At 46.3% G+C, this 18255-nt stretch overlaps 1 protein-coding gene across 1 annotated transcript in view; it reads left to right on the forward strand.

The window, feature by feature from the left end:
• The first annotated feature begins 3279 nt into the window (after nt 1-3279).
• Nucleotides 3280-18255, forward strand: part of LOC101284306 (RH-like protein) — a 33272-nt gene continuing 18296 nt past the window's right edge. Inside the window, exons 1-3 of the mRNA XM_004266673.3 lie at nt 3280-3427; nt 13375-13561; nt 17155-17305. Of these exons, the coding sequence (XP_004266721.1) occupies nt 3280-3427; nt 13375-13561; nt 17155-17305 (486 nt within the window). The remainder of the gene's footprint in view (nt 3428-13374; nt 13562-17154; nt 17306-18255) is intronic.

Genomic DNA, 18255 nt, shown 5'->3' on the forward strand with positions numbered 1-18255 from the left:
GCCAAGCATGCTTACATAGTCTCACATTTATAATAACTCTGTGAGGAAAGCAGAGCAGCTCATCTTATTTGACTCATAAGGAAATTGAGACTGTGAGTTGTCTAGTTAATGGAAGGCAGAATTGCAAAGAAGTTAACAGCACAAGCCATGGCGTCAGATGGATGTGGGTTGGGTTCCGACTCTGCTGTTTATTAGCTTTGTGACTTTGGGCGCTCACATCACCTCTCTGAGCCGTAGTTTTCTCATCTGTAAAATGGGAGCGGTGATGCCTGTACTCACAGGCTTGAGGGGAAGAGCAGGTGAAATAATGTATGCAGAATGCTGGGTCCGGTGCTTGGCATTCCAGAAATGGCAGTTGTTAGTCAGTCAACAGATATTTATTGAGCACCTACTACGGACTAAGCATCAGGTGCTGAGGATACAAGAGTCAAAAGTCCCTGGTCTCCTGTTGCTTGGATCTGGGTCAGCGAGGGCAGGAGCATGCAGATACCTGGGTGGAGGGGTGCTTTTGGCATAGGGAGTGGCAGGTGCACACAGAATATTTTCCCCCCAACATTTTGTTATGAAAAATTTCAAACATATATCAAAAAAGTTGAAAGAAATGTTCAGTGAAAAGCCATTCACCTCCCACCTAGAGTCAACAATTAACATTTGATTTGCTTTATGACATTTCTGGCCTAGATCGCCTGTGCTTTTCTGTACTAGGGACCCTGCCTTGAAGATTTGGAGTCACACTAGCTGGAACTGTCATCAGAAAACAGGGGTCTTTTGCAAGAATTAGAGAGGAAGACAGAAAACTCCCCTTTTGACCAGTCTTCTGGGAGAGGCCACCTGTGGGGATCCCCTCCCTTTAATAAAAAAAGCCTTTCTGTTCACTGAGAAGCTTGGCCCTCTTGTCAAGCGGTCCGTCCCTCACTGAGGCAGGATCAGGACACACAGTGGGTTAGGATGCCTCTGTGAGAACCAGCTGCCATCATCACTGAATTTGCTAGCTGGTAAACGCAACCATCAGGGGCTCCAGGCGCAGGAGCTGGCAGCGACTGGAAACCTTTGGTGTTCATCTGCCTGACACTTGGTTTCCCTGGGCTGCCTGGTTTACAATCTGCTGGTACAGGACCCATGCCAACAGGGGTCACATTCACTTATCCCCCTCACAGGGGAGTCCCTCTTTAAGGAAACCCAGCTCATCAGAAGTGCTGATGGCCAGAAAAGGACCAGAAATCAGAACCAGGGCTGACCATGAGGGCTAATCTCTAGAGACCAGGGCACCTACTCCCTTATTTACTGTTGAGATAGCAGAAGCCTTAGAATCCTACATTCCTAGACTTTTAGAAGTGGAAGAAGACTTAGAAGTTATCTGGACTAAAGTTAAGTGGTTCAACACCCAGGTGCACAAGTCAGACTTCCTGGGTTGAAATCCCAGCTCTATTACTTACTAGCCCCATAAACTTGGGCGAGTCACCTAACCTTTCTGTGCCTCAGCTTCCTCTGTTGTAGTAAAGGCTAATAGTCCCATCTCACAGGCTAGTTAACTGAGTTCATACATGTAAAGTGCCTAGGACAGTGCCTAGCATGCTAAGTGCTTAGTAAATTTTAGCTCCCGAAAATACCTAAAGCAAAAGTAACCAGGTAGTGGTTTGCAGCCATTTTTTTTCCTAGGCATGTCTTAACATACTGTGTCATTAATTTTTTACAAAAGTGGGATCGTACTTACACACTGTTCTGTAATTTCCTTTTTCACCAAATAATATATCCTCTGTGCCATTTTTGAGAAACCTTAAAAGCATTTTCCTCTGGATTTTCCCCCATGTTCAGAACAATCATATGGGTGGCAGATCGTGTGTCCTATAGTTTACTTAACCAGTCTTCTACTATTGGACATTTAGGTTATTCTCAATTTTTTCCCTTCTGTAAATAAAGCTGTGCTGAGCAAGAAGTGACTGATGCCCGTGACTGTATGACCTTGGGTGTGACCTTCTGTGTCTCGGTTTCTTCATCTAAAAACAAAAAGACAAGATTCTACCAGGTGATTAGAATCTCCCTTGATCCAGATATGAATCGCATGCCAGACATCTCTGACAAGCAACCATCAGTTTCTGCTTGCATTCCCCTAGTGACAGGGTGCTCACTACCCCATGAATGGTCAATAAAGTATCCACTCATGTTGGGTCAAAATCTGCCTCCCTGCTACTCCTAGCCAAGTTTTAGTCTCTGGGATCCCATAAATTCAGTCTATACTCAGTGGCCAGTGGCTGGCCAGTGCAGAAGGTAAAAAACTTTGATTCCTCCCTCCCTCCCTTTCTCCATGCTTACTATGTATTAGGTCTTCTGCTGAGCAGATGGATGTGACCACAGGATAAGTTAGCTGCAGGTCAGAACTAGATCTCAGGTGCCCTAAATCCTATTCCAGGGGACTATCCTCCATTGTGAGTTGGGCGTGCTAAGGCCGGTGGCCATCCTCAAATGCATTGCAGTGTTCATGCCCCAGGCAGAGTCCTGGGATGCTCTGTGAGCAAGTGACCAGAATGGGGGACAATTTTAGCCTCACCAGGGTTTTACTAGAGCTGGACCCAAGCCTCTTTTCTTTTCTCCCACCTGTCCTTAAGAGATTTAGAAACAGGTCAATTTAAATACAGTTTCAAATAAAAATAATTTCAACTGTGTAGCTCTGAGGACTTAGTTCTCTGTGGGTCCTGTGTCCTCCCCAGGGCTTAGCATTGCTCTTTGCTTTCATTCATTCATTCATTCATTCATTCAATATATCCTTTTTAAGAGCCCACTTGGTGCCCTCTCTGACATGTGGTAAGGTTTTAAAGAGAAATTTTGCCAATCCAAAGCCCCATCTGAGCTTTAGTTTCTCCATTTGTAAAATAGAGGTGTTGAGTTGATCTATTCTTTGCCATTCTTGCAAGATATAGTGAAGGTAAACGAAGTAAGGGGTAGAGAAGGATTCTCATGTTTGGGGATCAAGTGAACGAATGCCCTCTTTTCAGCTGAGCACAGTGCCTGTAGTAGGAATGTAGCAACTACCTGTTGAATGAATAAGTCAATGAATGATTGAATGAATCAGTTAATGTTGGAATAAATGCATTTTTTTCCTCCTCCCTGTCACTGCCCCTCTGCTCCTGTGTTAACTCCATAGACAGGCCGGCAGGGCCAGCCTTGAAGCCTGAGATAAGGCCTTTGGCGGGTGTCTCCCCTATCCCTCCCCCGAGTGGGTGTGGAGCCGAGGTGTAATGCCCGGTGCTGGTGGAACTGACGCACAGAGACGGACACAGGATGGGCTCTAAGTACCAAAAGTCTGTGCGGGGCCCGCTGACCCTGTGGGCCTTTATGCTGGAGGTGACTCTCATTCTCATCTTCTTCTTTTTCACCTCCTATGAAACTTCTGTAAAGGAACAGAAGAAGCTCATGAGGACCTATCGAGGTGAGTGTCCAGAGGGGAGGTGGTCACAGAGGCAAATAGCAGGGGCAGGGGAAGAGGAGGTCTGTGGTCCTCCAAGGGCCTAGGGGCTCCTTTCCACAAAGTCTCCGAGGAAAGGGGTTCCCTCATCCTCTTCCATTCATTGCACAAAGACCCAGCCAACAATACAGTCTCTTCTTTAGGACCGGTGTCACCATCACCTCTTCCATGAAGCCTCCCTTGATTTGTCAGGGCAGAGGGAGGGGCCTCCTTTTCTGTGTTCCTAGAATTCCCTTTGCCAAATGGTCCTCACAATTCTCTGCTTCTCTGCTCCCCCACCCCCGCTTCTCTCTCCTTAAAAGCAATGAATTTCATGTTGTTGCTGGGTTTGGGGGATTTCGTTTCCTTTTTTTGTCTCTTTTTCGCATTTCTGTGCCACCCTCCTTTTGGAAGCTTTCCTCTCACTTAGGGGCTGGGAAGTCTGCTTTCTGCCTGCAAATCCAGAGCCATAAGCTCTGGCTGAAGGGGAATGTAGGATGGTTGTTATTTTATATGCAGCTAAAAATATTCATAGACTGTGATGAGAACAACTCTAAACAAGACAGACATCTACAGTGGTGTGGCTTTTGCTTTTTTTAAAAGTTGAGAGGAGCTTTCAAGTATATCTGTGGGTCAATATGTTGTTTATGATAATGGAAGGGCCTCCTGGAGTGAAGTCCCTGGGACAAAGCTGAAACTTGAGCCTAGTTGAGTGCTTGCTTGTTTCTAATTGATATTAACTAGTTAACTGCAAGCAAAGGGAAGGCATCCCTGGGCCCTCAGCAGTGGAAAGAAGGACAAGGAGATGACTTGGGAAAGGAAGTCCCTATACTGCTTAATGGGCTAGCCCAGAGAGGGCTCTCAGTGCTGGACAAGTGAGACCTGGGCACAATTTTAATTCATTTCAATTTACTTTAATTCTTTTTAATCCGGTACAATGTAATTCAATCCATTCACTCATTCATTCCCTCAACCCTGTATTACAAACCATGTGAGATCCAAACGCATGCTAATCAGGGATGATATTTATTGATTACTTACTAGGTACCAGGCACTATTCTAAATGCTTTACCATAACTCTACAAGACAGGTACTATTATGATCTCCTTTGTTCTTGTGAGGAAACGAGGCACTTAGACATGGAGTGATTTGCCCAAGGTTGTTCAGCTAGCAATAGCACAGCAGATTTAAACTTAGTCAGCCTTATATTTTAAATAGGTAACCAACAAGGACCTACTGTATAGCACAGTAGGTCAATATTCTGTAATAACCTAAATGGGAAAAGAATTTTAAAAAGAATAGATCCATGTATATGTATAACTGAATCACTTTGCTGTATACCTGAAACTAACATTGTTAATCAACTACACTACAGTATAAAAGTTAAAAAATTAAAAAAAAATTAAATAGATTAAATAAATAAATTAAGGGAAAAAAATAAACTTAGGCAGCATGGTTTGAGTTTCCATGTCCTTAACCATGATGCTTCACGACCCCATTTTACAGTAAGGTTGAGTCTCTTGTCATATAATCAGTAGGCGTAGGAGCCAACATTGAAACTTTGTCGTTTGGGTACAGGGTCCCTCTTCTTTACCCCTAGGCTGTGCTGCTAACATATAATAGATATAAGTGTCCTCAGGTGCTCACTTGGTATGGAAGCACAGAGGAGGGCCCACAACCCATGCAGGGAGATGGTTATGTCAGGAAAGGCCTCTGGAGGGAAGTGACTGCCCAGCCAGGACTTGGAGACTCAGTAGGAGTTACCATGTGAAAATGGAGGGTCAAGAGCACAGCAGGAACCATTGTGTGTACACTCATCAGACTGCACCAATCTGGGGTTTAACAGTGCAGTGCTGTTGGAGCATAAATAGGGAAGCAGGGTGTGGTGGACCCATTGCATTGAGTGAGAAGTTTGCCCTTCATTGTTTTGATCTAATAGGAAGCAGGAGTGTGATCAGTTTGGGTTTGGGTTATGGAGAAAGCCATTCCAGGGCTGGCATGGGGATGGAGAAGAGAGCATGACTTGAGGTAGAAGGCCAGTGTGGAGGCTGTAGTGTAGTATGGACCAGGGGGCTTCAAATTTTTCTGATCATGCACACCATTATTCAAGCATGCACCATATTTATACGTACCGCTATATGAATACATTTTGTACATTATTATACATGTACACAACTTAGAAAATTTGAAAGAAATCAAAAGTAAATATAAAATATTTTCAAATTGCTGATCATAATGGTGTCAGTTACTCTTAAGGCAAGGTCCATTGTTACTGTTAATGATAGTGGATGGGACTTCCCTGATGGCGCAGTGGTTAAGAATCCACCTGCCAATGCAGGGGACACGGGTTCGATCCCTGGTCCAGGAAGATCCCACATGCCGCGGAGCAACGAAGCCCGTGCTCCACAACTGAGCCCGTGTGCCACAACTACTGAAGCCTGCATGCATAGAGCTGGTGCTCTGCAACAAGAGAAGCCAGTGCAGTAAGAAACCCATGCACCGCAATGAAGAGTAGCCCCCACTCGCCGCAACTAGTGAAAGCCTGCGTGCAGCAACAGAGACCCAATGCAGCCAAAAAAAATAATAAATAAATAAATGATAGTGGATGGCAATCCATTCCTCGGGGTCTTCTTAACAATTTCAAATTATCTTGCTTGACTTCTTGTCAGATATGATTAGATTGACTTTTTTTTAAACTCTGAATGTGGCTGACAGAGAGTCTGCACGAGAAGTATCACTCTGCCCTTTTGTTTCTGTATGTTTGGCTGCCATTATTGTTCTGCCTTCAATCTGTGTTTTTTGGCAGGAGTTGTTTGAGCCATTAGTCCATTTTGTGAAGGTTAGTTGAGTTAAAACTAGGAAGCAATCTGTCAATCCACTTAATCTAATCCAGTCCCTGTAAACGATAAGTTATTTAAACCAGCCAATTCTTTTTTTTTAAACATCTTTATCGGAGTATAATTGCTTTACAATGGTGTGTTACTTTCTGCTTTAGAACAAAGTGGATCAGTTAAACATATACATATATCCCCATATCTCCTCCCTCTTGCGTCTCCCTCCCACCCTCCCTATCCCGCCCTTCTAGGTGGTCACAAAGCACCAAGCTGATCTCCCTGTGCTATGCAGCTGCTTCCCACTAGCTATCTATTTTACATTTGGTAGTGTATATATGTCCATGCTACTCTCTCACTTCGTCCCAGCTTACCCTTCCCCCTCCCCGTGTCCTCAAGTCCATTCTCTACGTCTGTGTCTTTATTCCTGTCCTGTCCCTAGGTTCTTCAGAACAATTTTTTTTTTTTTTTAGATTCCATATATATGTGTTAGCATATGGTATTTGTTTTTCTCTTTCTGACTTACTTCACTCTGTAGGACAGACTCTAGGTCCATCCACCTCACTGCAAATAACTCAATTTCATTTCTTTTTATGGCTGAGTAATATTCCATTACATATATGTGCCACATCTTCTTTATCCAGTCATCTGTCGATGGACACTTAGGTTGCTTCCATGTCCTGGCTATTGTAAATAGAGCTGCAATGAACATTGTGGTACATGACTCTTTTTGAATTATGGTTTTCTCAGGGTGTATGCCCAGTAATGGGATTGCTGGGTCGTATGTAAACAAGCCAATTCTTAAAAAAGACATTTTTAAGACAATCTGGAAACTGGAATAAAACATGAATATTATATTATATACAGAAATTATTGTTAGTTTTGTTAGGTGTGATAATAGCATAGTGGGTGGTTTTTAACCTATTTAGAAACAGGTTTAACAATTTAACAAATAGTGAGCCCTATTTGTTAGAGAAGCATATTGAAATGGAATGATGTCTAGGGTCTGCTTCATGCCAAAAAAAAAAAAAAAGAAGAAGAAAGGAAACAAGGATAATAAAAACAAGATTGACCCCATGTGACAATCATCAAAGCTGGGAATGGGTACATGAGGTTCATCATGCTACTCACTCTGTTTTTGTGTATGCTTAAAATTTTCCATAATACAGAGGTAAATTAAAAAAAAAACAAATCCCTGTTGTTAGTTGCAACATGACGAATATAGAGAAACACATGTCACCCCCCTGCTCAGTGGCCCAATATTCCCTTAGAACACCTTCCGAAGCTAGGAGACTAAGCTGTCTGACATCCTGAGCAAGTGAGAGGAGGCTCCTGGGTTCATCTCAACATTAAATGCTTGCAGAGTTGCAAACTTCACCAAGTGTCTTTAGGGGTAGAAGAGCCTAGATTAGTGGTTCTCACAGTGTGGTCCCCAGACTAGCCACCTCAGCATCCCCTGGGAACTTGTTAGAAATACCCGGGCCCCCATCCATACTTACTGATCTGAAACTCTAGGGTGGGGCCCAGCAATCTGTGTTTTACCAAACGCTCTAAGTGACTCTAACGCTCATGGAAGTTTGAGGACTACTGGAGCTAGACTGATTCACATCTTGCCTCTGCCTTTTCTTAGCTGTGAGACCTTGGGCAGATCACTCAACCTCTCTCTGCCTCTGTTTTAACCTCTGTCACATGATGATAGTACTTATTTAGTTGTCAAAAGGATTAGAAGAATGAACACATACCAAGACTGATAAAGAGTATTGTCTTTTCTTATGAATAAACTTTAATTTCTTAATTTTGTTAGTAAAAATGAATAGAACTAGAGTGCTCATATCTCTTCTTCCAGCGGCCCCTGTGGATTGCCTGGGGCATCTTCTGAGGGGTGTGATCCCTACTCTGATGACCACTAGCCTGGATGACCTGTGATGAGGCCAAATGGGCAGGGACAATAGAGGAGAAGTGAAGAGTCAGATTCAAGAGCTACTTAGGAGATAAAATCAGCTGTTCTTGGCAAAAATGAGGGAGGAGTCAAGGATGGCTTCATATGTGAGATTTGGCAGATGAAGGAGCCCATTCCTGAGATGAGAGACACAAGGGGAGGGGCAGATTGTGGGATAAAGGAACAATGATATGTTCATTCTGGGCTTGGGATTCAGGTGCCTGTGAGATGCTTGGGGGAAGCAAGTGCATCCATTATCTATTGCTGCATAACAAACCACCCCCAACCTTAGTGGCTCACAACAGAAATCATCTAACTTGTTCCTGATTATGATTCCATGGTTCAGCAATTTTGGCTGTATTTGGTGATGCAGTTCTTCTGTCAGTTCTACCTAGGGTCACTATGCATCTCTAGCCTGGAGGTGGCTGCATGGCCTCAGATAACCTCATTTGCATGTTCGTCAGTTAGTGCTGGCTGGCAGCTAGCCCATGTGGTTCCAGCAGACTAGCCCAGACTTTTCACATGGCAGCAAATGTGTTACCACAGTAAGAGAGGGCAAGCCCCAATGAGCAGGTGCTTTTCAAGCCTCTGCTTGTATGGTGTTTGCTAATGTCCCATTAACCAAAGCCAATCACAAGGCTCAACTCAGGTGGGAGGGGTCTATACTGGAAGCCATGATTCACTGGGGGCCATTACTCTGACAACCTATCACACAGAGCCTGCTTGCAAGCTGCCACATTGGGAGACCATCCTGGGCCCTGCACTGTGGCTACCACCCAGTTGCCCCCATATGCCTTAGAAGCAGTAAGCAGAGCTACTAAAAGACAAGAGCGGCTTTGCCAGTGACATATAAATACCCCCAAATCCTGGTACCTTCTATATCTCAGCCTTGACTGCCCCTTTGATTGGGCAATCTCTTTTTCTTTTCCCAGGCTGCTGCAGAGGTGAGGGTGGGGTGAGAGGCTGCGGGGAAGGGGAAGGCAGCATGGGGCTCCGTGGATGGTCCCTGACAGGGGCTGCAGAGGTCCTCCCAGTCAGTGGTGGGGAGCACGGTGTGGAGGCCGAGCCCAGGGCCTGAGGGACAGAAGCTTGGCCTGGCTTCAGAGCTGTCGATGCTGAAGTGTCTGCAGGCCAGAGGGAGGGGCTAGGGTGGGTGGGGACACAGAGTGAGACTCCCAGGGGCAGCCAGGCCGAAGGAAGGGGGAACAGTCTTGCCTGAAGTCACAGCTAACAAGTGGCAGGTGTGGAATAATAGTTACTAACACTTACCGTGCACCCAGTGCTAGGCTAAGCAATTCAAAGGAGCCAGCGAGCTCAGTACTCACAGCAAACCTCTGAGCAGCTGCTCTTGTTTCAGACCATTTTACAGACTAGCAAGCGGGTACACAGAGATAGAGCCAGACTCTGGACTCTGACAACCTGACTCAGAGGCCCACACGCTTCGTTTGACACTATGGAGAGCGAAGAATGTATGGAGAGGCAGGATGGTATAGTGGTTAAGCCCAGAGAGTCAGGATTCAGCTCTGCCACCAACATTTGCTAGCTGTGTGACCTGGGCTAATTACAGTACCTCTCTGTGCCTCCCTGTCCCCATCTGTAAAATGGGGATAATAAATAGTACCTCCTACATGGGCTTGTTGAAGGTTAAGGCTGGCAGGCACTTGGAAGAGTGCCTGGTATGTGGCGGGCACCATGTATGTGCCTGCTGTTACAGTGATGGTAATTATTGTCCTGCAGGACTCCCAGGTTAGACTTTCTCTAAGTCATGGGACTTTCATAAACTTCTGAAGGCCTGTCTTAGACAGTATGTAAAACTCCCCTCTGGGGCCCGGTTGTTGGGGCCCCTGCAGCAATCCTCTCTTTATCACCCCTGGACACCTTAGCATCATTAGCTTATCAGACCAGCAGCTGATGAGGGGCTCAGCGCAGGGTCTGAGAGGCAGAGGCTGACGCCAGTGGGGATGCCCTGAGCTGGGACCCAGCGCTGAAGTTGGGGTCCAGGTCATGAGACATGGGAGGAGCAGGGGTGGGCCAGAGCCCTGAGAGGCTGGGAGAGGAAATGGGAGGATGCATGGGGTGAGAGTAAAGGGACCCTGAAATCAAATGTGATTTACTGACCAGTTTGGGGTGAATGTGCTCTGTCAACAGCTCCCAGAAACTGCCACCCTAATTTCATCCCCCTGGCCGAAGCACAACCCCACCCTCAAGGACACTGTGGGGTCTTGGGAGGAGGGCCCTGAGTGCCTATACCAGGCAGCAGGCATGGCAGCTGTGCCTGATAAAACTCCCCAACCAAGAGGCTCTGACTTTCTATCTCTAGAGCCCCACGTCTGCCGTAATCCTGGTGCCCTTCCCCTCCCCACCCGCTGCCCCCCTCCTCTGAACACACCAGAGTGGTGAGGTCCTTACAGAGTATCAAGTCCGACTCCCATGTGTTACAGATAGGGAAACGGAGGCCCAAGGAGGGCAAGGGACTTGCCCAAGGTCCTTTAGTGCATTGCAGGCAAACAAAAGCAAGAGACAGCCTAGGCTGATGGGAGGGCACTGCACCGGGAGTCCAGAGCTTGGCTCTGCTACTGACATGCTGTGTGTCCTTAAGTAAGTCACAGGCAGTCTCTGGTCCCCTTCTGTAGAATGAGAGGAAAATGCAAGATCCCCCTACTCATGGAAACTTTGATAAATCTGGACCCTTTGCATATAGCATTGCTGCAAGATGGTGGATGTGTTTGTTTGTTCGTTAGTTTATTTGTTTTTTAACAGCAGTGTTTAAGATTGAATTTGAATATCTAAAGTGGGGTTCGCAGTCTCCAGTTGGCCATAGCCCTCACCACTCCCTAGTACACATTGTACCCTTTGTATACATAGTTTCCTGCTCGGCTCCTGAAGGAATTTGAGGGATCCCAAGAGGAGCCCCTGTACAGAATGTGCCCTGCCCACCCCCATTCCACCCCCATTCCTAAGGGGATGCAAGCAGGAGATGGAAACATGGCCTCCCCCTCCCTTATGTCAGAGAAAAAAGGTGCAAGAAGTTGAATCCTCCTGATCGCCCACTTCTCACCCACTCCAAGTCCCCAGCTCCCGTGGAGACGCCCGGGTCTCCTATAAGCCGGTGTTTGTCAGACTGACCTGGGATCGTCAACACCCACCCAAGTCCTATGTGCAAGATTCTAGGTGTGTGTGTTTTTCAATGAAAGTGAATTTAAATGTAAATTGAAGAGGCTTTGGAGAGATCTGCCAATGAGAGCTTCCTTGTTACCAGAGCCAAGGGTGGAGACCAGGTGAGTTCTTATTGCTGGGATGGTGATGATGGTGCTGAGGTTTCTCCATGTGCCAGGCATGGTGCCAAGCTCTTGAACAAAACATTACTTCCTCTGGCTCTCCCAGCACCCTCCGAGGGGGGGAGAATTGCCCATATTTAGCTGATGAGGAAAGTAAGCAACCCACAAGGCCGTGCAGCTAAGAGGTTGAAACATAAAACCCGCCATTTTTATAGGTCAAAATGGTCAAATGTTGGCAATTTAATATGGTTTAACCTAATAGGGAACGATAGAGGTGGAGTCAAACAGAACTGTGTGACCTCAAAGCCCATGCTTTTTCCTTTAAAAAAAAATTACTTACTGTCCACGTGCTGGTTGTAGAAATTTTTAACGCTGAAAATTTTTTAAAATATAAAACTCTCCTAAACCCAGAGATAATCTCCATGGGGCAAAAAATTCCTTCAAGATCTCTCTCTAGGCATTTGTACACATATGAACACAGTTGGTGTTTGTTGATGAAATAGTCTTTACTATTCTGAGCAATTATGTGCCTCACACTGTTTGATTCTGGCAACCTGATGAGAGAGGTATGATTATTTTTCCCATTTAATAGGTGAGAAAAGCAGGAGGGCAGATAGTGTGGTAGCTCAAGGCACAGGCTCCAGAGCAGAACGTCTAGGTTGAAATCCCAACTCTACCAGCTGGAGCAAGTTACTTAACCCCTCTGTGCCTCGGTTTTCTTGTCTGTAAAATGGTGATAATAACAGTACCCGGGACCTCCCTGGTGGCGCAGTGGTTAAGACTCTGCACTCCCAATGCAGGGGGCCCAGGTTCGTTCCCTGGTCAGGGAACTAGATCCCACATGCCTGCTGCAACTATAAATTTGCATACCACAGCTAAGGAGCCCGCCGGCCACAACTAAGACCCGGGGCAAACAAATAAATAAATAATATTAAAAAAAAAAAAAAAACCAGCACCCACCTTGAAGGATGCTTGTGAGAACTAAATGAGATAGTTTACGTGAAGTGGTTAAAACAGTGTTGGCACTTGATAAACACTTAATAAATGTCGGCTGTTATTAAAACTCAGAGACGTTAAATAACTAGATTAAGCCACACAGCTGGAAAGTGCCGGAGCCCTGATATGACCCCAAGCTTATCTGGTTCCAGAGCCCAAACTGTTATCCATTTTGCAAACCTGGAATTAATTCAAAGCATCCGCCTGTTTCCTTTTGCTGGTCCCCTCCGGAACATTAGCTAAGTCCCTTGCGCTCATCTGTCACAGCAGCCCCTGTGCAGGGTCCGAGGCTGGAAAAGGGGAGGATCGCCCATGTGGCTCTGGTGCTTTCTGCTGGCCCACCAGGTCCCTTTCAGCAGGGGTCAAAGGGAGAGAGCCGTTTTCTGCGAAGATAATTTTGGTTCTTGCCTATGAACCTCTAGACCCGCTTCTGCCCCCTCTTCTGCATGACCTGAGCTAAGTCACCAGCTTCTGTGGCCTTATTTTCTCTCACACATGATCAGGAGGTTGAACCGGATTCTCAAAAGCAGGAGTCAGTACCTTGACTGATTGTAAACTATGTGTAAGGACTTGTCCTGATGCTCTACACGTGTTCATATCATTGTGTTTAATAATAACAATAATTGCTGCATTTACTGAGCACTCAGTATGGGCCAGGCCCTGCATTAGCTCAGTTAAACCTTCCCTCAAACCTGCATGGTATGTCTGTGTTATCCCCATTATTCAGATGAGAAAACTGAGGCTCAAAGAGGGGAAGTAACTTGACTAAGCACTCTTCAATGATCTTCAATGTCCCTTCCAGCTGCCATTCTGTAAAACTCCAATTTCACACAACCCTCCACCTTTTCTGCTTCTCCTCCTCCTTCTCGACATCTCTTCCCTGAGCAGACTTCCAGGATGTTACCATCATGGCAGTCCTTGGCTTGGGTTTCCTCAACACATCTTTGTGGAGACACTGCTGGAGCAGCGTGGCCTTCAATTTCTTCATGCTGGCCCTCGGGGTGCAGCTGACAGTCCTGCTGGATGGCTTCCTGAACCAACTCTCCCTTAGGAAGATGGTCCTCAATCTTTCCAGGTAACTGGACGGCCACTGGATCACTTTTGGGTCCTTGGGAGTCTGGGGCCCAAGAGGGCAGATTCTAGAAGAGCTGGCTTGTCCCCTTCTCTTTCCAGCACCGGCACCATGCAATATTCAGGACTTATTTGTACTCACAAATTACTCATTGTTTGTCTAAAATTCAAATTTAACTGGCATCCTCTATTTTATCTGACAACCCTACGCTGTGACATCACAAGGGGCCCAGATCTACAGCCCACCCTGTATCCTTTCATTTTTGTTGATTTTGATTTCATAAACTTATACAATAAATATTAGTTCAAAGAAAAAATTAATAGAGATTAGACAAAAAGAAATAGAAATCTCACACTCAGAGAGAGAGTCTCTTGAAAAGAAGGAAGTACCCTCAGTCCTCAAATGCTGGTGGACAAGAAATAGTCTTGTCTTTAGTTTCTTTAAATTAACTTTGATTTATTTAGATGCCTTTATAAGAACTAGCAAAATTAACCTGTGTTGCTAGAATTCAGAATAATGGTTACCTGAGGAAGGTGGTGTTTATTGATTAGGAAGGGGCACAAAAGAAGTTTACGTGGTGCAGTAAACATTCTCTATGTTATCCTGTGTGATGGTTACACAAGAGTATATATATACACACAAACACATACATTAAGTTGTACATACCTGCAAAAAAAGTCATTCACACTTAATAGGAGGAACCAGGTAAAATTTTTCTATAAAAATTGTTTTTTGGTTTTATCCAATTCTGAAACTTTGTCTTGCCCAGATGATGGGTAAATCCCACCTTAGGTATCTTGGGGACCCCTTCAAGGCCATTCTACCCTCCCCTCTGAGACCCTACTAAACCTCTGGGCACTGCTGTTAAACATCTCTCCATGAACCAGGCTCTGTGCTGGGCACTTCACAAACATTGTTTGTTTAGCCCTTCCAAGTAGGGGTCTGATGTGGTGTACAGGCAAGGAACTAGACGCTCAGAGCTCGTAAGACACTTGCCTAGGGTCACATAGCTAACTGGTGGAAGTGACTTCAGTTTTAACTCTGTAACCTTTCTCACACACTGCAGAGTGGTCCTGACAAGAAACACAGTGTAGCCAGCTCCCCACGGGCCCTGAAAAAAACTCTTCACCTTTTTTCTTTTAAACCATTTTAGAGCTGATCCCCATGGGGATTCAATAAACCACCCCCCACCCCCCACCCCCCCAGTAATCACCTGGGAAGTGACAAAGGGCATTCTGGGGGAACTCCAATAGGGTGGTCGTGGTCTGGTGTTTCTGCTGCCCTGGCTTAAGGTCACACAAGCCTTTGGCTTCCTGAGCCTGAGTCTCCAGGCATCTCCAGGCTGCCCCCGTCTTCTGACGTCCTGCCTGCAGGAATCTGTCAATCCGGAAAGACAAGAAGAGGCCATTTACAGCCCGAGTGAACGCCCCTGCCCTGCCCTGACCACTTGGGTCCTCCCAGCTGTGACCCCCAATGGGGCTGGCTTCACAGATTTGAACAATGGGCTCCTTCCTGACCTTTCCTGCTCTGGCTGGGCTGGTGGGCGGTGTCCAGGCCTGCCTCTCAGACGGCCCTCTCCCTCTCCTACCGCCTCACCAGCTCGAGGCCTGACTTGGCACTGAATCGGTTCTGCCTTGAGTCACCGATGACCAGTCCCTTCAGGGCGGGGGCCTGTCTTATTCAGTTTTGTCCTCCTTTGTTTTCCTCACATAGTAAGGACTTAGTAAATGGTTATTGGAACAAATATGAAAATAAAAAGAACCCTGAAAGTTGTGATATTTTTAATGCTGTATGTTAAAAGGTCTTGGAGGGCCTATCATAGCAATAACCAACCCCCTTACTTTGCTTGACTCACTTTGCCCTCCCAACAGCTCCATAGACCTTGCCTCTCTTATAGATGAGGACATGGAAACACAGAGTGGTTAAGTCATTTGCCCAAGGCCACACAGCCAGGAAGTGGCTGAGTCAGGATTCCAACCGTGGCAGCCTGAACAAGACTGTCCTAAGCACCGTACTTCACTGTCTCAATACCTCCCTGGTCCCAACTGGCCCCTGAGGTCTGAAATCCTCCCACTGGCACAGAATCTCTTGAATTAGGCTTTTGCCAGTTAAATGAGTGCTCACCCAAAAGATAACATGGCCAGCCACAGTGAGCACTGAGTGACCCTTCATTTCAAATAATTCCTGGCCCCTGTGAGGCTCCTTCCCCATACCTTTGGCCTCCTCTGGCTTTTCCTCTGAAGTCCTTGAGCCTTAAGTAGGACACTACATTGGCAGCAAACAGTGGGAAGTCTGTGTCCAGACTTCAGAACACAGGCTTTGGATCCAGGCCAAATGGGTGGGTTTGAACCTTACATTTGTCATTAACTAGCTGTGTGGCCATTACCAAAACAGTCACCTCTTCCAGTCTCAATGTCCTCACCTGTAAAATGGAGGTACTGAATGGTACCCTGGCACCATTTACAGAGGGCTACCTGGAGGATTAAAATTTTAAATGAGGTGATGTACTTGCAAGCCTGTTATACATAATGCTCAATAGATTATTATTATTACTATTATTATTATTACTATCACTATTATGGTGGTGGTGGTGGTTGTAGCATCATCATCATCAGCTCCCAGGGGGAGGGGTGATCTCAGCAAAGTGCCAGAGGAGGGTGGGTTGGTTTAACCACAATGGATTGTCCAGCTCAGTGCCACCTCCTCCAGGAAGCCCTCCCTGATGAGTCCAGTTCACATTGCTCTCTCCCTCCAGTGAACCCCTCTGGCCTCATGATATTGCAGATGGTTTTAATTGACAGGGTCATGATGTCGCTTTGTGTCCCCAGCCTAATCGTAAGTGTCTTGAAAACAAAAATTGTTTTCTCCTTCTGAATCCCTGCACTAAGCTTGCTCACTTGTCAAGGGAAAGAAGGAATCAGTAATAGCACTGAGTTAGTTCTTTGTGCCAGTCATGGTGTGCGAGCCACACATGCACGACTATTCCTTCTAATCCCCGCAACACTCCCATGAGATAAGTATTATCATCCTCCTTATTTTACAGATGAAGAAACAGGCTCAGTGAGATTAAATAGCTGTTCAAGTGGAAAAGCTGGAACTGGAAGCCAGGCTTGTCCTACTTCCAAACACAGTCTCTTTCCACTACAGGGAGAGGGAGAGAGGAGGGTGGTGGTGCCTGAAGGATGGGCGGGCAGGTGAAGAGCGCCCTCTGTTGAGCATCTGTGAGTGATGACAGTAGAAGAGAAGCCCAGGGCAGAATCCTAGTAGTCAGATCCCAGAAGCGGTCCCGTGGGAACAATCAGACATTCCTATGAGAACTTCGGAGCATCCTCAGTACAGATGAGTGTATGCAGATCAATCAGAGTGTGGCTGCCATCCTGAGGGTGGGGGAGGGGATGAAGGAGACCCCAGACTTGGCAGCCTCCATCCCCATGAGAGCGGAAATTTTGTCTATTTGCTCTCCTACTCCATCCCCAGTTTCTTGAAAAGTTTCAGGCAGAGAGTAGGTCCTCAACAAGTGTTTGCTGAATGAGTGGATGAATGAATGGGAGGCATCCTTCCTTCTCAGTCATCCCTGTCTTGCCCCCTCTCCCCAGTATTCAGATATCCACCATGAGCGCTACATCTGTGCTGATCTCAGTGGGTGTCATCCTGGGGAAGGTCAACCTGCTGCAGCTGCTGTTGATGACATTGATAGAGGTGACAGCCTTTAGTGCCACGAGGATGGTCGGCAAGGAAGTCTTCAATGTGAGTCATGGTGCTGTGAGGAGGGACCTCGGGGATGAGGGCAGGTGAAAGGGGAGGGCTCTGTCTCCATTTGATAAAGCTTCTGGGATTAAAAAAAATTAAAGACAGGCCAAAATGGGGTTGCAAAAGTGTGGTCTATGCTAAACATTTAAACATAGCAAGCAAATGCTATGAAGGCGGTTCCCACGGTAAAAACTGTCAAGGAGGACTTCCCTGGTGGCGCAGTGGTTGAGAGTCCGCCTGCCGATGCAGGGAACATGGGTTCGTGCCCCGGTATGGGAAGATCCCACATGCCGTGGAGCGGCTGGGCCCGTGAGCTGAGCCTGCGTGTCCGGAGCCTGTGCTCTGCAACGGGAGAGGCCACAACAGTGAGAGGCTGGCGTACCACAAAAAAAAAAACTGTTAAGGAAAGAGGTCAGTTCTCAGAGATGGAAAGCCCACTGTGGGCAATGCATTATAAGCCTTTTCCTGCTTTGTTATGGTTTTCATAGTGGTTGTTTTAAAAAGCTGCATTAATTCAAAGCCATCTCCTCTCTTCTCTGCAGCTTCAATGTTTTAGTTTAGCTGGTCCGGGGGAGGGTTTGGCACTGACTTTGAGAGTTCACTGCTTCTCCTCAAAAACTTCAATTCAGCCTGGGTTTGTTGCATGGAAGGGCTCAGGGGAAACTAGAGCCAGAAACCAGAGCTGTTCCCAGTAGAGGCAACTCAAGAAATGAATATTCCAAGCTGACGATTCCTGGGGGACCTCAGAGAGATTAGAAATGCAAGACTTCTTCAGTTCTTACAAGGGAATTCCACAGACTTTCATTTTTATGTGTGACTGAGGGCTCCTTACCATTCATTCATTCCTTTCACAAATATTTATTCTGAGCCTATTGTGTACCAGGCACTCTTCTAGGCAGGGGGAAAATGCAGCTGTCATGGAACTTCTATTCCAGAGGGAAAGACTG

The sequence above is a fragment of the Orcinus orca genome, chromosome 1, assembly GCF_937001465.1.
Source record: "Orcinus orca chromosome 1, mOrcOrc1.1, whole genome shotgun sequence".
NCBI lineage: Eukaryota > Metazoa > Chordata > Mammalia > Artiodactyla > Delphinidae > Orcinus > Orcinus orca.